General features: G+C 37.4%; 1 protein-coding gene across 1 annotated transcript; it reads right to left on the reverse strand.

Moving 5' to 3' along the window:
* Window positions 1–14,587: 14,587 nt before the first annotated feature.
* On the reverse strand, window positions 14,588–16,286 carry LOC120572555. The gene is made up of 4 exons (XM_039821882.1): window positions 16,110–16,286; window positions 15,868–16,029; window positions 15,682–15,774; window positions 14,588–14,917 (listed from the first exon to the last, which is right to left on the reverse strand). Exons 1-4 carry the CDS (start codon window positions 16,284–16,286, stop codon window positions 14,588–14,590), a joined length of 762 nt encoding a protein of 253 aa, XP_039677816.1.
* Between the last annotated feature and the right edge of the window lie 231 nt (window positions 16,287–16,517).

The raw sequence follows: 16,517 nt of genomic DNA on the forward strand, positions 1-16,517 counted from the left end.
GTACTAAACTTCTGTAACTTCTCTTGAAAAGATTATAGCCAAATTGTGGGACAAAAGCAGCTCTACCTTCAGAAGAATCATCAGAAAGCAATTTTTCTACAGTACATTTGTAAGACTAACAGCACTCAACATTGCGTTTGAAATATGCATAGAATGTATATTTAAGATAATATAGACTTTATAAATCCCACACTGGGGAAATTCCTGTGCTACTGCAGCTCAAAAGAAGAAATAAAATACACACATCACATTAACAATTTGTATTTTCTGGTCATCCTATTGCCAGTTTTGATTCTGATAATTGCACATTGTTGAGATGCAAATGAATTGGACCTCTGACACATTAATTATAATGCATCACTTGCTGTAGCTGTAATCATTTTAAATGTGCAATTTTATGTTGACAAACATGAGCAAAATTTCACATTTTCATTGCAGAATTAAAAACGTCTATTATAATCAATACTCAAAATGTATGTTATATCAAAGTGTTGTCATACTTGATCTTTGATGACAACACGTATTACTTAATTCTCAATGATTGATTGTTTTGCAAAATTACACTTTCAGAATGCTAATGCTAATTAATTTGATTATACAATTACATTCCTTCTGCTTTCAGAAGACCAGGATGTGGCGAAAGATGCACAGGAAATCAAAGAAATCCTACTTAACATGGATTTCTATCATTTGCTCTGCTAACATTCTGTTGTGGAGGTAATGTATTTTAAACAGGTAATGTATTTTAAACTTCAAAAACTGCAAAAATCTAAGAAACGCCATCATTTATCAGGAGCTCGCAGAGGAAATGACTAACAAGTTACGACAGGGACATTAAACGCTTAATGTGAAAAAGCTTAATGTGGTTTAATGTTTCTAAACACCAGATGTATCATCGTCATATCTTGTCATGAACACTTAAGCCGGCCAAAAAACTAAAATCTAAATCAAAACGATTATAGAAGTTATCTCACGTTAATATTTTCTTCTTCAGTGGCCGTTATTAATATTATTATGGCGAGGAAAAGCTTAACGTGGTTTAATGTACCCTAAACAATGATCAATGATTACCAAATTTCTCTCTCATTTTACTCCTCATAACCACTGAAAACTGTCAAAAACTCGAACCCAAAGTCCGATTGTTATGGACATTATCTGACACAAAGCGTTTCTGCTTCACAGCAGGGCGGCGGAGCGGGCTGGGAGTTGACTCTGGACGGTTCTCATTGGCTTTATAAGTCCTAATGTGAAAAAGCTTAACGTGGTTTAATGTACCTAAACAACGATGAATAATCACCAAAAATCCTCTCCTATATTGCTCATCATAATCACTTAAAACGGTAATATCTGACACATTAACGTGAGATAACTTAATCGTTGGATTCGATTTAGTTTTTTGACAGGCTTAAGTGTTAATGACAAGATATGACCATGATACATCTGGTGATGATTGATCGTTATTTAAATACATTAAACCACGCGTTCCGTTGCGTTTTTCACGTTAAGCGTTTTAGAATGCCCCTTCGCGACAAGCCGTGGAGCGTCCTGCCGGAGTAAATGGAAGGCGCTCAAACAGCGATACACGGCTCAAAAGAGTTGTCTCGCAGTGGTGCTCGAGGGAAAATATAAGGCAAGTTCCACCTTTTAGATGAGCTGGATCAGATCCTCAGCCAAAGGCCCATTGGAGCTTATAGCTTGGCTTCTAATATTAACAACTACTTTTGTCTAGCAAAACTTTGTTCGCCAAAGTTCGCTTGAATCTTGTTGCGATTCAGTGTAAACATGAATGGAAACACCTTAAAATGTCTCAAATCAATTTGATATACCAATTTAATCGCAAAACAGCATGTGATGTCATTACATTACAGGTTTTTATTAGCTTTAGACCTGTTTGATGGAAACACTTTCACCAGCTTTATGCATGAGTTTTTTACCGAACTTCAGATAATTTGATGCGACAAGTGGATGGAAACTTAGCTAATTACTTAAACCCCTGCAGAGTGTAGCATAATAGTACGCACAAAAACCGCAGCTCTCGCACAGTAGCTCATATTTGCAGAATAGTCATGCAGAAGGCCACATACACACAGCCAGCTACACAAACACACACTTACACAATTTCCATACTTTCACACATGATAAAAATAATGTAGTCACACCTATAGTAACTTTCAACAACACTAATATATGCCTATCTAAAAAAGCTACTGTGGTTTGGAGGACTGGTTGAAATAGATTGACACACATGACTGCTGATCTGTGGTCAGCTAAAACTTTTAACATGCAGCTTTTGCTGAACTGTAAAACGTCATACTGCTACTGGATATGTGAGTGCAGATTTACACATCAAGCTGATGACATTTTGTTGTTAACACCTGGGATTGTAGTAGATGATTGTTTAATTTTATAAGTGTTAAATATTTTCCTGTAAACAAATTGCAGAATGTTGAATGTGTCTGAATATATGTGCCTCAGGATCAATGACAAGATCCTCAAACACAGATGAAGATCAGGACACTAACAGACAGCATGCAGAAGGAGGTAACAGTTCTGCTTCTTTTTACGGTTTGTATAAAGTGTCTGTTTATTTTAATGTAAACATTTGTATCAGTATTTAGACAGCCTGTTGGTGTTAAAATACATGAATACTACCATTCATTTGATGCCATATTTATGTCTAAGGCAACTGATATTTGGGTCTTCAAATATTCATATATTTTACTTAGAAATATATGTTGAAATATATCATGTTGTTAGATTGTTAGTCCTTTTATTTTTCAGGGGTATGTACTTTAGAGCTGGCCCTGGCTTTAAATGCTCTGTTTTCCTGTTATGTTTTGTTTCAGGTGATTCAGGCAATACTTCCTTCACACTTCTTTGTATTGCGGTTGGTGGTGTGGTTATTGTTGTGGTTATTGCTGGTGGTAATATTTACTATATTATCTGGGCAAATAACAGTAAATAGCAACGTTTGTATTCATTAATTATCTCATCATATGTGGTAATATGAGGTCTAATGAAAAGTTGTTTTTTTCAATCTGATATTTCTCTATTTCAGAAAATGAAAAACAACAAGATGACATGCGACTTCAAATCAAGTCTTTAGGGCAGTTACTATCAGCTGACAAACAAATGGCGGAGGAGCTATTAAACATAAAAAACCAACATGATGACGTGTTATTTGTAATTACTAAATCAGCAGAACTGAAGGAGCAACTGGAGACCCTACAAAATCAAATCAGTCAGCTGTCGGAGGAAATTAGAAAAGAGTACAAGTCTGTAGGGCAGTTTCTATCAGCTGACAAACCAATGGAGGAAGAGCTATTAAACATTAATATCCCAATAAAGAAGTACAAGGAAAAAGGAAGGCTACTAAGTAGTCAAAGGCTACTGGGGAAGTGGAGGGATGACTTGGAGAAACTGCAAATAGAAAGAGTACTGCAAATCCCAGAAGAGCTGACTAGTAGAATGACAAAAAAACAAGTGGAAGACAGGAATAGAACAACCTGTCTCCCCCAAGGCCAACCTTAGTTTCATGATATGGTTAATAATGATTTTCAGCAGACATATTTTAAAATCAGAACCCCACAAAAGGGGACTTACGTTTGTCCACAGGATAGGCTTTTTTGAGTGTTTTTTATTAAATGAAATGAAAGCCATTTTTGTACTCTAGTGATAATTTTAAGTGGCACTGTGAATATCGAGTCTTGGGACAACTAATGAAACTACAGTAATTCTCCTAGTAAACCTATAGCCCCTGTTCCAGTAGCTTCTGTAACTCAATTCATTTTTCTTTTCATTGGTCTTTCTGAAATAATGAAGCATGCGCCTGACATTTTTATATCCATATTCCAAGACTAAAGCACTTGCTATTGAAACCTTGATGATTTTAGCAAAGTTTGTAAACATAGAAATAACAAGCTAATGTTTGGTGAATAACATAAGGTTACAACATTGTTCAACACACTAATAGTTGTTTTGTAGTATGATTGTTTCCCCACCCAGACTTTATCCTGCCTGTCTGGTGATTCAACCAGCAACCTCTTGGTCCCAAGCTTCGCTTCTTTACTAGACTGTAAATAACTTAACAAAACTAAATTGTGTTTTCCAGTGTCAAGATGACAGGCTTAATGACTCATCCATCCGCCGTACCATACATCAGTTCCGGCATCTATATGTTAGTGTACACTGCATTCAACAACTGTGTGCGTTTTGTTTTCATGTGAGGTAGAATTTGTTTTGTAGCTGATTATTCATTGTTTGCCTTCTATAAAAAACACCTTGCGATCACCTTGTTTTTGCTTTTGTGATGATTGCCTCATGTACAGAATTAATTTCCAAATTGAAAAATAAAAGGACTAACAATCTAACAACATGATGTACTCTTCTTACATAAACTCAGCAAACAAAAACAATTCAATTACTATGAAATAAACTGAACAGTGTTTCTCCAACATGTGACTAACAGAAATGGGAAAATGTGTCCCTGAACAAAGGATGGTCAAAATCAAAGTTACCGGGAAGAAATCCTCCTCCCTCTTGTGGGTACCCCTCCTGCAGGCTCATCCTGACATGACCCTCCAGCATGATTATGCCACCAGCCATACCGCTCGTTCTGTGCGCGATTTCCTGCAAGACAGAAAAGTTAGTGTTCTGCCATAGCCAGTGAAGAGCCTAGATCTCAATCCCATTGAGCATGTCTGGGACCTGTTGGATCAGAGGGTAAGGGCGAGAACCATGCACCCCGAGAAATGTCCAGGAACTTGCAGATGCCTTGGTGGAAGAGTGGGATAACATCTCACAGCAAGAACTGGCAAACGTAGTGCAGTCCACGAGGAGGAGATGCACTGCAGTATTTAATGCAGCTGGTGGCCACACCAGATACTGACTTTGATTTTGACCATCCTTTTTCAGGGACACATTTCTTCTATTGGTCGTCCCATGTCTGTGTAACATTGTTCAGTTTATTTCTTAGTAGTTGAATTATTTTATGTTCATACAAAGTTTTACGCATGTTAAGTTGGCTGAAAATAAAAGCAATTGAAAATGAGAGGACCTCTTTTATTGCTGAGTATAGATACACATGCATATGAAGTAATTTATATTCTGAATAATTTGTTTAAAGTGAACAAGCAGACTTATCACCTGTCATTGTTTTTTTCCTCCAAAAGTATGTATCAATGTTAATGTCAGTTACTATTAAATAAACTAGGCAATTAATAAAACTGTTGTGTGGATGGAGTTTTATTTCATTGGGGTTCAAGTATAAAAAATAAAATGTAAATTTGACTCCCTCAGCTGAAACTTTAGGGGAGTTACTTTAGATTTAAGTAGGTTAGTTCCTAAATTGATATGAATCATAAAAAAAAAAAAAAATTGTATGAACTAGTGCAGTACCCATATGAAAGCGCTGTCTGTTTGGAACGGGCCCACCTCACCCGGCCATACACACACAACTTTATTGTGTAAAATTGTCACAAACATAATGCAGTTATAAAGTGCTTGGTTCCAAGTGTTGCTGCTTGCACCATTGTCGGGCGGTGTGCCCATTAGAAGTGTTCAAGAACCACTCATTGGATGGTAAATATACTGCATTTATAAAGCGCCTTTCTACGTTAAAGGACAAAGAGCTTTACAATTTGCCTCTCCATTACCCATTCACACCCCAATGGTGGCAAAACTGCCAAGGAAGGTGCTGGCCCACTACATGACGCACCTGTAGGATTGCTGCAAAAATAATTGGCATCAAGAAAATACGACCTTAACACAACATACACGCTTACTTTAACATTTTCTTTTAATATTGTTCAGGCAGTCTAACAGCTGGTATCCAACACATACAAAGGGAACAACCTGTTTTATTATCATTGGGATAGAAGTACACATGATTTTATTACAGGACTTTGGCCATACTGTTCCATTTATCAGAAGTAAACTGACACAGAGACTGTAACAGGTATGTGCACTTACATTAACTTTTCATTGTAAGAAATTCATCATTGCCTGTTTTAGATGAAAGCAATTTGTATTTTACATAGTTGATAAATTACGTTTCTGCACTAGCAACATTACTGCCCAATACTCTCTTGCCTTTATGAATTTGGCTATTTGTCTTGAAGTTCACTGGCTTTTACGTTCATGTAGTTTGCATTTATTCATGGATTACAGTACGTTTGTTTCTCATAACATTTTGCTAACAGCAACATGAAGAAAGATTGCCTAGGGGCAATACTGTGTCCACTTTTAAAAGTGTACATGTGTACACAATACAAAACCTCTCAGCCCCCAGGGCCCTAACGGCAGGTTAAGGCAGGCCAGGTCATAACACTTGGTTGTGAAATTTGTATTGATTGGTTCATTATGATAATTTTGAACATATAAACATCACCTCTGTTTTTCCTCCACTCTTAAAATGCATTTTCAGAACTCCAGGATGATTAACCCATTTCATAAAGCTTTGGCTTTCCAGCACATTGTCGTCATCCTCCTAACACACTCCTGTGGAGGTAACATACATACTAACGTAAATGAAAGTCATGCATGTCTGAAATATCAATAACATGCAGCATTACAATTTATCTAAATAAACTAGACTAAATACTGTATATTTGTTTTTGTATTTATTAATGTATATATTTATAGAATACATTCAAATATATCTTTCTTACATAATAACCAGAAAGTTTTGCTCCAAGAAAGGAGGAAATCTGGATTTAAAAATGTATCCATTTCCTTTCAGGTCAGTCTCAGGTTGGTGGTCCACCTTCCTGATGGTGGCATTAGTTGGTGATGACATCATCTTGCCATGTCACCTGGAACCCGGCAGATGCTGTTTCAATGATCCTGGAGTGGGGAGGCTTGACCTGCAACCCAGATTCCTTACGTGTGGCATGAAGGTCAAAACCATCTTGTTAACCAAAACCCATCCTATAAAGGAAGAACATCGCTGTCCACTGACAAACTGAAGTGCGGAGACCTTTCACTAACATTGTCCAAAGTAAGACTCTCCGATAGTGGAACGTACAGATGCTTCATTCCAAAACAGAGCAAAGAATCCACTGTGCAACTTCTTGTTGGTGAGTATGCATTCCAGTTATCAGATTTACTTTAAAAACTCAAATGGCAAATGTGTTCACTGGTAAATTAACAATGTGACAGCATGCGTTGGTGAGTAATGCAATCAGAGTTTTTACTTTATCTTGTCAACTGATTTTTGCAGTGGAACTACACCTTTAAAGTGCCCCTGCTGATTGACATGTCATAATTTTTGTTACTGATGTTGAAGTCAGGCTCTTTAAAACATGTTTATTTTGTCACTAGGTTCTGTCTCCTCACCTGTCATAGCAGGGATTAACATAAGCAGCACGCAGCAGTTCTACAATGTGAGTCTAAAGGATGGTGTCCAGAGCCTGAGGTGTTGTGGCTGGACGGTGAGGAAACCCCTCCTCTCTGCTGGACCTACAGAGACAGTCAGAGGTCCTGATGATCTCTATACTGTCAGCAGCAGATTGACTGTGGAGAAGAGACACAGCAACAGCTTCACCTGTAGAGTCCAGCAGAAGAACACCAGCCAGACCAGAGAGACAGAAATTGGTATGATTTTCTTCTTTCTTTATTTCAATTTGTCGTTTTTTACTTTTAGAGGTTTTAAATATTTGCCATTGTGTTCTAGGATTTATCATCTCAGATGAATGCTCCGAGGCTTCATCAAGTTCTGCGATTCGTATCAGCATTACCTTGGCTGCTGTCCTTATATGTACTCTGGCAGTTGTTGTAATTGTATGGAAATGGCAACAAAACAAAACCAGTAAGTCAAGAATGTATTCTAAAATGTAAAGCTACTGCAGGATACACATTTGCCTCTGTATCTGTTCAGTTTGATATGTTTTCCCTAAATAATATAACTGAGTGTAAGTTTGACATACTTTTTGCCTCAATATTTACAGAGATCAATAGGTACCCAGTGGATGAAATCGGAAGCAACCGGACATAGAGAGCAGCTTATGACCAAAGAAAAACGGCAAAACTTGATGAACAGCTACAGCAGAAAGATGAACTGAAAGACTTACAAGTGGAAGTTAATGCGCTAAGGAAACAGATTAAGGAACAGGATGAACTAGTATTTCAAGCGTTACAGGGACTGAGAGAAAAACTTAATCATCAAAAAGCGGCGTGGATAAAGACTTAAATGAAACTGATATGAAGGTTAAGGAACTGGATAAAGAATCAAAACGGGACAAAGCACAGGCATATTTTCAACTGAAAGATACATTTTTGGTGTTCAAATCTAAAGTGCGCCACAAGAGGAAAAGAGGAACATGAACAACTTTTACTGGACACCGATAAACTGGTGCGCAAATAAGGTTAAAAAGGGAGAACCACAAGGAATAAATGTGTGTAAGTGGAGGAGATGAAGAAACAAAGTTGAGGTTTGAAAGGAAACTCCAACTACAGTTAGAAAGAGACAACTATAATTTAATTCAGTCAGTAGTATAATTAAATAATTAAAGTTCAAACAAAAGCATATGAATCTGCTATCACATTTATATTTTTTCAAACACTCAACAATAGCATTCTGAGTCACTAACAATTGATGTTAATGTCAATGATTTAGAATTTTTTAGATGAAAGCGATAGGAGATTCCAATCCTTATCTTTTAATTCTTTAATTTAAGATTACTGACTGAATTAAATGATTGTTGTCTCTATAAGATATCAAGCATCCGTTATGTCAGATTTTGTTATACGATTATAATCAAGTAAAGCTTAAAGTTACTTAGTGATGATTTCAACTTTATGATTTGTCTCTTTACTATTACTGTGTGAATAAATAAGAATTTCTGATGTAAATTGTAAAATGATTTGTTATCCTGAAATAAATTGGAGCATATTTAGTAATTGAGAACATGAGAAACAAACACTCATCTAGGTAAGTGCGCAACTCCACAATATCAAAGGTTTTAAACTCATAACAAATGGATTTATAAATATGAGCTACTGTAGATGTAATTATTTAACAGTACATTAAGTCGATCTTTTAAACTGAAATGCAAATTAACATACAGCACTGTTTATCTGAAATACATTAGTAATTAACAACCCACAGACTTGCTCGATCAGTGTATTTACAGGGTTGCAATGTACAGCGTCACACATCTTCCCGGAGTATGAGGTTATCAGGTCAGATGTTGATAGTTGTCCACCGCACTCATTTTAAAACCAGAGGGGATTGGTTTTCAGGCAGCGGAAACCAGGCTGTGGAATGCACTGCTGCTCTCTGGACGTTGTTCAAACTCTGTTGATTCTTTTAGAAAGTAGTTGAAGACTTGGCTATGCAAACTGACTTAAAGGGCTTTTATGGCGGTCTGATTTTATGTACCTATGTTTTCCTTGCATTCTTTTTTTTATACTTTATTTTAAAATTTTCACAGTCACACAACCAATCAGACAAAACAGCAACCGAAAAAAAAGAACAAAAACAGACCGAGAGAAAAGAAAAACAGAAGAAAAACAATACAACAGAACAAAAACACAGTTGGAGAGTCGCCATGACAACGGAGTTACAAGTTCAAACCTGCTCAGACCAAGGGTTTAGCACAGCAGCAAACACACCAATCGGCCATCTAGGTCTCATCAAGCCAATCCAAAAATGGGCGACCCTGTGAATTCCCCCTGATAAAACAAATCTGTTCCATCCTAGCCATCTTCTAAAACATGGGGGCAGTGGAGACTCCCAATTAAAAAAAATGTTTTTTTCACTGCAAGCATGCCTGCTCTAATAATTTGCTTTTGATGGTGAGGAAGGGCCTCTGTACTGTCAGGGCAACCAAAAATAGCCAGATTGTTTGGAAAGACAGTTAAATATTTCACTCCAGAAGTTACTTCAAACTGGACAGTGCCAGAATAGGTGTGAAAGTGATCCCTCTGAGATACCACATCTGTCACACAGGGAGGAAACGGATTACAAAATCTTGTTAGTGTAGCAGTATTTGGTTAACTCTTTTGGCCAATCATTGCCGCAGGGCCCCCTTTAAATACAGGTAGTAGTCCTCCTGACTGTCCTCTTGCTCGTTGGTGACAGAAGTGCATCATACTTCCGGGTCGCTCACTCCGTGTGTCGTTCTGCTGCGCTACAGATCTTCGGTTTGCGGGCCAGTCCTCCACCCCGCCGTTACTCACTGATAGTTGCTGTGCTGTTTGCACACTTTGAGCTGCCTCCTTTGGGTTGACACAAACACTGCTTGATCGGAACCGGGCTGGTTCAGCTGGAGATAGTCTTCAGCTGAATAGCGTTTAACCACTTCTGCTGTTTTGCCTGAACTTCTGTTTTGCCTTAAAGTGTATGTTCTGAATATTGTACCAGCAACGTCAAAGGATTGCTGCACGCCCGTCCTGCCTTCACGGCCACTGGGCAACTACGTCACGGTCATAAGGTCAAATGTGTGAGCCACCGGTTTTATGTGGGCCAGTGTTTTAAAATGTTTGAATGTAGCAGAAAGGCTTTATTATATTATGGTTGATTACATTTTTTCTTTTCCCTTTTGTTATATTGTTTTCAGTTTAGTTAAAAGTTGCATTTACATTTTGTTTGGTTTACTCTTCATTAGTGAGTTTAGTGTTCTACCTAAACATTTGAATTTCTTTGGTGAAGTTCTCATTGTGTTCTAATTATAATTAGATTAATCTTTCGCATTCCTGTTCTTTTGTTTTGCACTGCCTGCCTGTAACCACTGGTGGTTCTGGCAGTTTATATTGTGTTACGTTTATTCCAGTTTGTTCTTTTCATCATAATTTAATATATTGATTTCCTTTCTGTTGAGTGAATCTCCATTAATCGTGTGTGTGTGTCCTGTCGTGGAAGTTTCCTTTGCAGCAGGGGGTAGAGTTTGAGAGTTTAGTAAATTGAAAACAAATAAGACAGACTGAGACTAAAACCAAGTTGGGTTTTTGTATTTTATTAAAAAAGATATATTTGCAAATATAGGAGCAACATGATTTCACAAAAGGCCTCAGCCCAGTGTGGAGTCAGTTTCTCAAATGAGTGAACAAGAACACCAGGCTTATATGCATCTTCAGAGTGACAGCACATACGCACTTGGATTATTATGACGCTACAATTTTGACAGGCAATCTGATACACATGAAGACAATCAGAGGAATACAAGAGACATCTTGGAGTCATCTCACCTCCTCCTCCCTGTACGACTTTCACCCCCCAGTTACAGCTAAACTGGCAGAGGAAAACATGAGATAGTTTTAGGGTGACCTTGTACCTTTATCGGTTCAGGCTAACAGTGCTCACATAATGTTCCAGACTGCATGTCTCACAAAGTTTAGAATCAAAATCTGCATGTGGGAATGAGATAGACTCTTTCAGCATTTGTGAGAGAATTAAAGTAGAAATAAAACATAAAAATATAAGGAATTGTGCTTAAATGTAATTTTCCCATTACATTCCACCCTTTTGATTACAACCTAATCACAATACACAAATTACTTTAATGATTACATATATTTTTTGCAAATAGCGTCTTCCATGTCCATGTCTTCTATTGTCAGAGGTTGCTAGCACTTGACAAATCGTTGGAAACAATCTTTACCATTGTTTCGGTGTGTGTGTGTCAGTGTGTGTGTGTTGTAGTCCCCTTCTTGGCTGTTTTGAGCCTCTGTAAGAAGGAGCATTTAAACACACTGCTTTTCAAAGTTTGATCTATGTCATCATTGATTCAAAAATATTGCTTAAATGGGGTTAGTCAATTAAACAAGGTTCATACAGATAGTTATAGTAAACATTTTCTGTTACCACCAATATTCCATTAAAAATATGTACTTAAAGTACAAAAAACATTTTTGAAACTAGAAACGATCAAAGCAGTTTTTCTGTCAATCACTTAATTGATTTAGCAACTAATCATTTCAGTTGGACTTGTAGGCCTATATATTGGTCGGGTTGGTTTGATGACAATAAAACATATTTCATAAACATATGTTTTGTGTACAAAAATCCTAATTCTTTTTAACCCAAATATGTCAGATTACAAATAGCATCTGTAAGCATTTGTCAAAATTCTGATACTAACTTTTTTGTCTTTGAAATCCAAATTAGTTATTCCTAAAAAATGACATAATTTGTCTTTGAAATCAAAAACAACTGTTTGTTTATCACCTATATGACATAAAGATTTCATTTAGCCCCACTGGGGAAATTCCCTCAAATAAAAGCAAGAAGTAGATCAAATATAATTGACTTCCGATTGAAAGTAACTGTTAAATTTAACTCCTATACAATCCATCAATAGGAAACCCATTGTCCTAATTCAAAAGTACTTTTAGCTCTCTGGTACCAGCAGGAACTGGCCTGAAAGGCAACTTCTTGTTTTTTCTAAACTTTTAGGCATTTGTTCAAGTTTTTATGTTGGTGTGCTGAAAGCTCAGAGACACAAAGGTCTTGTGGCAGACTCCTCCCTCGCTGGACAGCACCTGCTGTAACCTGAGCCAGTCTCTATAGACTGACATCCAGTGCACTTCTCTCTAAAGCTCTTGTTTCCTCTACACTGTAAAAATTATCAGGGTGGTTCTACTTAAAAATGTAAGTTCAATTGCTGCCTTAAAAATGCGAGTAAAGCCAACATTAAGAATAGTGTTGTTTTAACTCACGAAGTTAAGTTATAGAATATGTTTAATTAATGATCATTTATTATTTGAACTTGATACTGTGAGTTAAAACAACTATCAATATTACATTGTCCACTCAAGGAAACTTGCTTCCTCTTGTCAAGCCAAAATACAATTCTATACTATTTGAACTCCACGGTAGGTAGTTAGAGAAGATGTTTAATTTATGATAATTTATTTTTTGAACTTGATGGTGTGAGTTAAAAAAACCATCTATTTTACATTGTATATTCAAGGAGACTTGCTTCCTCTTGTTAAACAAACATACAATTCTACACCATTTCAACTAACTGTATAAATACCAAATGTCTTTTCAAGTTAGGTGTACTCATTTTTTTAAGGCAGCAACTGAACTTATACTTTCAAATTAAGCAGACTAAGGTTTGTACCGTATCTCAACTAATAGCAAACTCACTAAAAGATCACACTGAATGATGAAAAGCTATTCAAAAACATTTATTTAAATCTCCATTAAAGCCTTCTTCAAATACACTTGTACATGAATGATGAGACAAGCCTGAAAGTCAATGTAAATAAAATATTTATCTTAGAAGAGATACTTCGTGAAATTATTATCTGTACTTGTCTTATGTGGTAAAATAGGGCCCAGATTCAAAATTACATAGACATAGACAAAATTGCTGGTACCCTTCCGTTAAGAGAAAAACCCACAACAATCTCTGAAATCACTTGGAATTGACAAAGTAATAATAAATAAAATTTAACTGATGAAAATCAGACATTGCTTCTGAATTTGGAAATAATTTGATCATAGGGAGAAGAGGAAAATTGATGACAAATCAAAGAGACTGATAATACGAATGGTAACCAAAGAGTAAGGATAATCAATCTCAGCCATTTTTTTATCACTTTTCCTCTTGCAGCCACCTCCACCTTCCTCTATGCTGACCCTGGTGGCCCTCCACGGCAAAACCTCCACTGCCACGGCACCAATAAACTGTCTGTACACTTACAAAAATGCTTTCAGCCAACATGCAGGGACCCTCACCACGCCATCGGTAAGTGCGGCTCCACTCCAAGCCCTGTCAGCCGCCCAGACCTGCCCCCACTGCTACAAAAAAAATCCTCAAGGAAACACTACTCTTAACATAAGGGTACCAACATTTTTTCCACATCTGTGAGTATCCCATTAAGGACCTGTGTGCATCAAAGCTCATTAAACAAGTTAACATCACACAGTTGCCTAAGCAGAGAGAATCGACCAAACAAACTTTTACCACAAGCATTCAATCAAAATTAGATTCTACAAATCCTGGATTGTTCGACACTTTAAGATTCAAAAGCACGTAATAAAGAAAAAACATCTGCCTGGGGACAGCACATTTGAGACCATCAGCTCTAATCAGTCCAAAATGAAGTTGGTCTATAACAGTGCTTTAAATCCTGAGACTGCTGTAAACATGCAGTCTATGTTGAATAAAAATTGTCTGCCTGAGCAGAAAACAGGTGAGACAATCACATCATCAGTCCAACAAAATGAACTGGGCCAATATCAGTCCCTTAAATGCTGGGAGTCTGTGCTTAATGTTAACTTAGTGTACAAAACAAAAAAGACTCAGGCACAGAAGTATTCTGGAATTCTGCAACACTGTGAAGTAGTAATAACGAGAATAAAAACCAATGCACAAAACTCCTCCTAAAGTCCCATTCGATTGAATAGGATACAAAATCCTGAGGCCGGTTTATGGTGCCTTAAGTTCTCCCCTTTTAACATCACAACGCTGAACAGTTGAGTCCAATAAAATAAAGTTAAGTGTTTTTTTTACTTTTTTTAACTTGTCCAAAATGAACTTTTTTTTAACAGAAGAGTGCTAAATATTTAAGTGTATAAAATACAATGCATTTTAACAAACGCTTTCTATATGAGAAACTTCAGGAAAAAAAGAAGGTGTTACAATTTGTACCTCAGGATTCTGTTTCTTAGCCCATGTACTCTGGCAGATGCTTGGTCTGGTTTTATCTTCATCACCACTCTCTGAAGAAACTCAAAAGAATACTTCATGGCTTCTGGGTACTCGAGATTGACACAGTAGATGACACCCATAAGCATGGCATAGCTCCATGCCACATCTTTAATGTTGTGAAGTACAATTTTCTCCTCAACTACAACTGCGATGTTGAAGACCTCCTTTGGAAAGGCATCCCGCTCTGCATCTTCATAGCCTATCAGCAGGCCAAGTTGCATCCCCTTCATGGCTTCATCCAGAGTCTCTCCATGAGCCTGGAAAAGCAGAGATAGTGTGTGAATGTTTCATCTACACATACATAGACTTTACCGATTACTAAATAGCTGCAGCCCCGAGGCGCATTTTCAGGAGCCACAAAGTCCTGGGTCCACATTTCTAGGACCCTAGTTTTTTGTGACAGTGCTACCTAGTGAAATAGGGGGTCTTGCACAGATTTTATGGAAAAGGAAAGAAAAATTGGGGGTTATATAACATAGTTACCTAGTGACTGACAATTTGGCAAGCTAAAACGAGGGTTCTAAAAAACGGTCCTGAAATTGCAGGCTCCGGTAAAGCAGGATGCTACTCTATACATGGCCATTTCAAAACTCAATCATAATCCTCAAATACAGAGCAGGGAAGTCAACAGTCCCGATCATTAACACCAAATTTGTTTTCAGAACTTCAAGGGGAGGGAGATTGAAATATAGAAATTCACCTTTAAAAAAAAAGAAAAACACCCTAGCCAAAAGTGAAAGACAAATGTAGATGGTGGTTGTTTCTTCAAATACAGGACTTTATCAAGTCCACATGGTAGATTTTCAAGAAAAACGTTTTTATTAAAATGCCATTACTGACACTTATTCTCCCCCCTCCACCACATCTACTAAAATCTAACTCAACCCATTCCAATCATTGGTTTTCTATAAAGTATTATTTTCTTGTAAACCTACCCTGGGGATAGAACAGTAGCACAATAGAGGATTCACTTATATAGACATCCAGTTTTGCATTAGAGAAAATAATAATGGTCTCATACATTACACATCCTGATGACAGCTGATGGATCTTCGCCCGATATGTAGTGCGGCAGTCCAAGCAAAGCAGCAGTCCTCCTCCTCTCATTTGTGTCCTACAACAAAAAGAAACATGCAGTAAGATGAAAATGTTATATCAAAGATAATAAATTATGCCTAATTTTATGGTCATCTGCTCCTCCACTTACATCTTTCTGAAGGCAGTCCAAAATGTCCTTGAGTGATTGCTTCTTTCCAGACTTGGTTGCTGCTTTGTACAACTCCAGCAGTCTTGGGACCAGGCCATCAAGTCCATCGAGAAAAGTTTCCACAAGGTCTGTGGTGACAATTCTCTTGAACTCTGCCCTAATCTGAGGACACAGATAAAAACTATTAGTCTAACTAACTAGAAAACTGTACAGTATCTGACATAAAATCTCAGACTGATTACCTGTCTCTCATGGAGCAGAGCTGGCCATCTGGAAATGACTTCTGTGATGAGTGGCTGATCTCCAATTATCTCTTTTCTGCGCTGAGAAAATGTAGCAACCATCAGGTCTTCTATCAGCTGATGATCCAGGTCTCTCTTCAGCATTTCAGCCTCCATCATCTTGCGCTTCTCCTCCATGTTTTCAGCACTGTGTCCTTCAGGTGGATCTGGACAGTAGTGGACCTCACCCTTCTTTGACTTCTTCACACATTTTCCTTTCGAACCCCTGCTTTTCTTTTGTTTATTACCACCTCAGGGCATCCTGCTGCACTTAACTTTGACGTGATAGTTTCCAAGCTTGAACTTCAGGCTGTGAAACCATGAGTACCATCCCTTTCCAGACCCTGGCTCCTTCAGACTGGGATGCTT

Source organism: Perca fluviatilis, chromosome 14, assembly GCF_010015445.1.
Source record: "Perca fluviatilis chromosome 14, GENO_Pfluv_1.0, whole genome shotgun sequence".
NCBI classification, from domain to species: domain Eukaryota; kingdom Metazoa; phylum Chordata; class Actinopteri; order Perciformes; family Percidae; genus Perca; species Perca fluviatilis.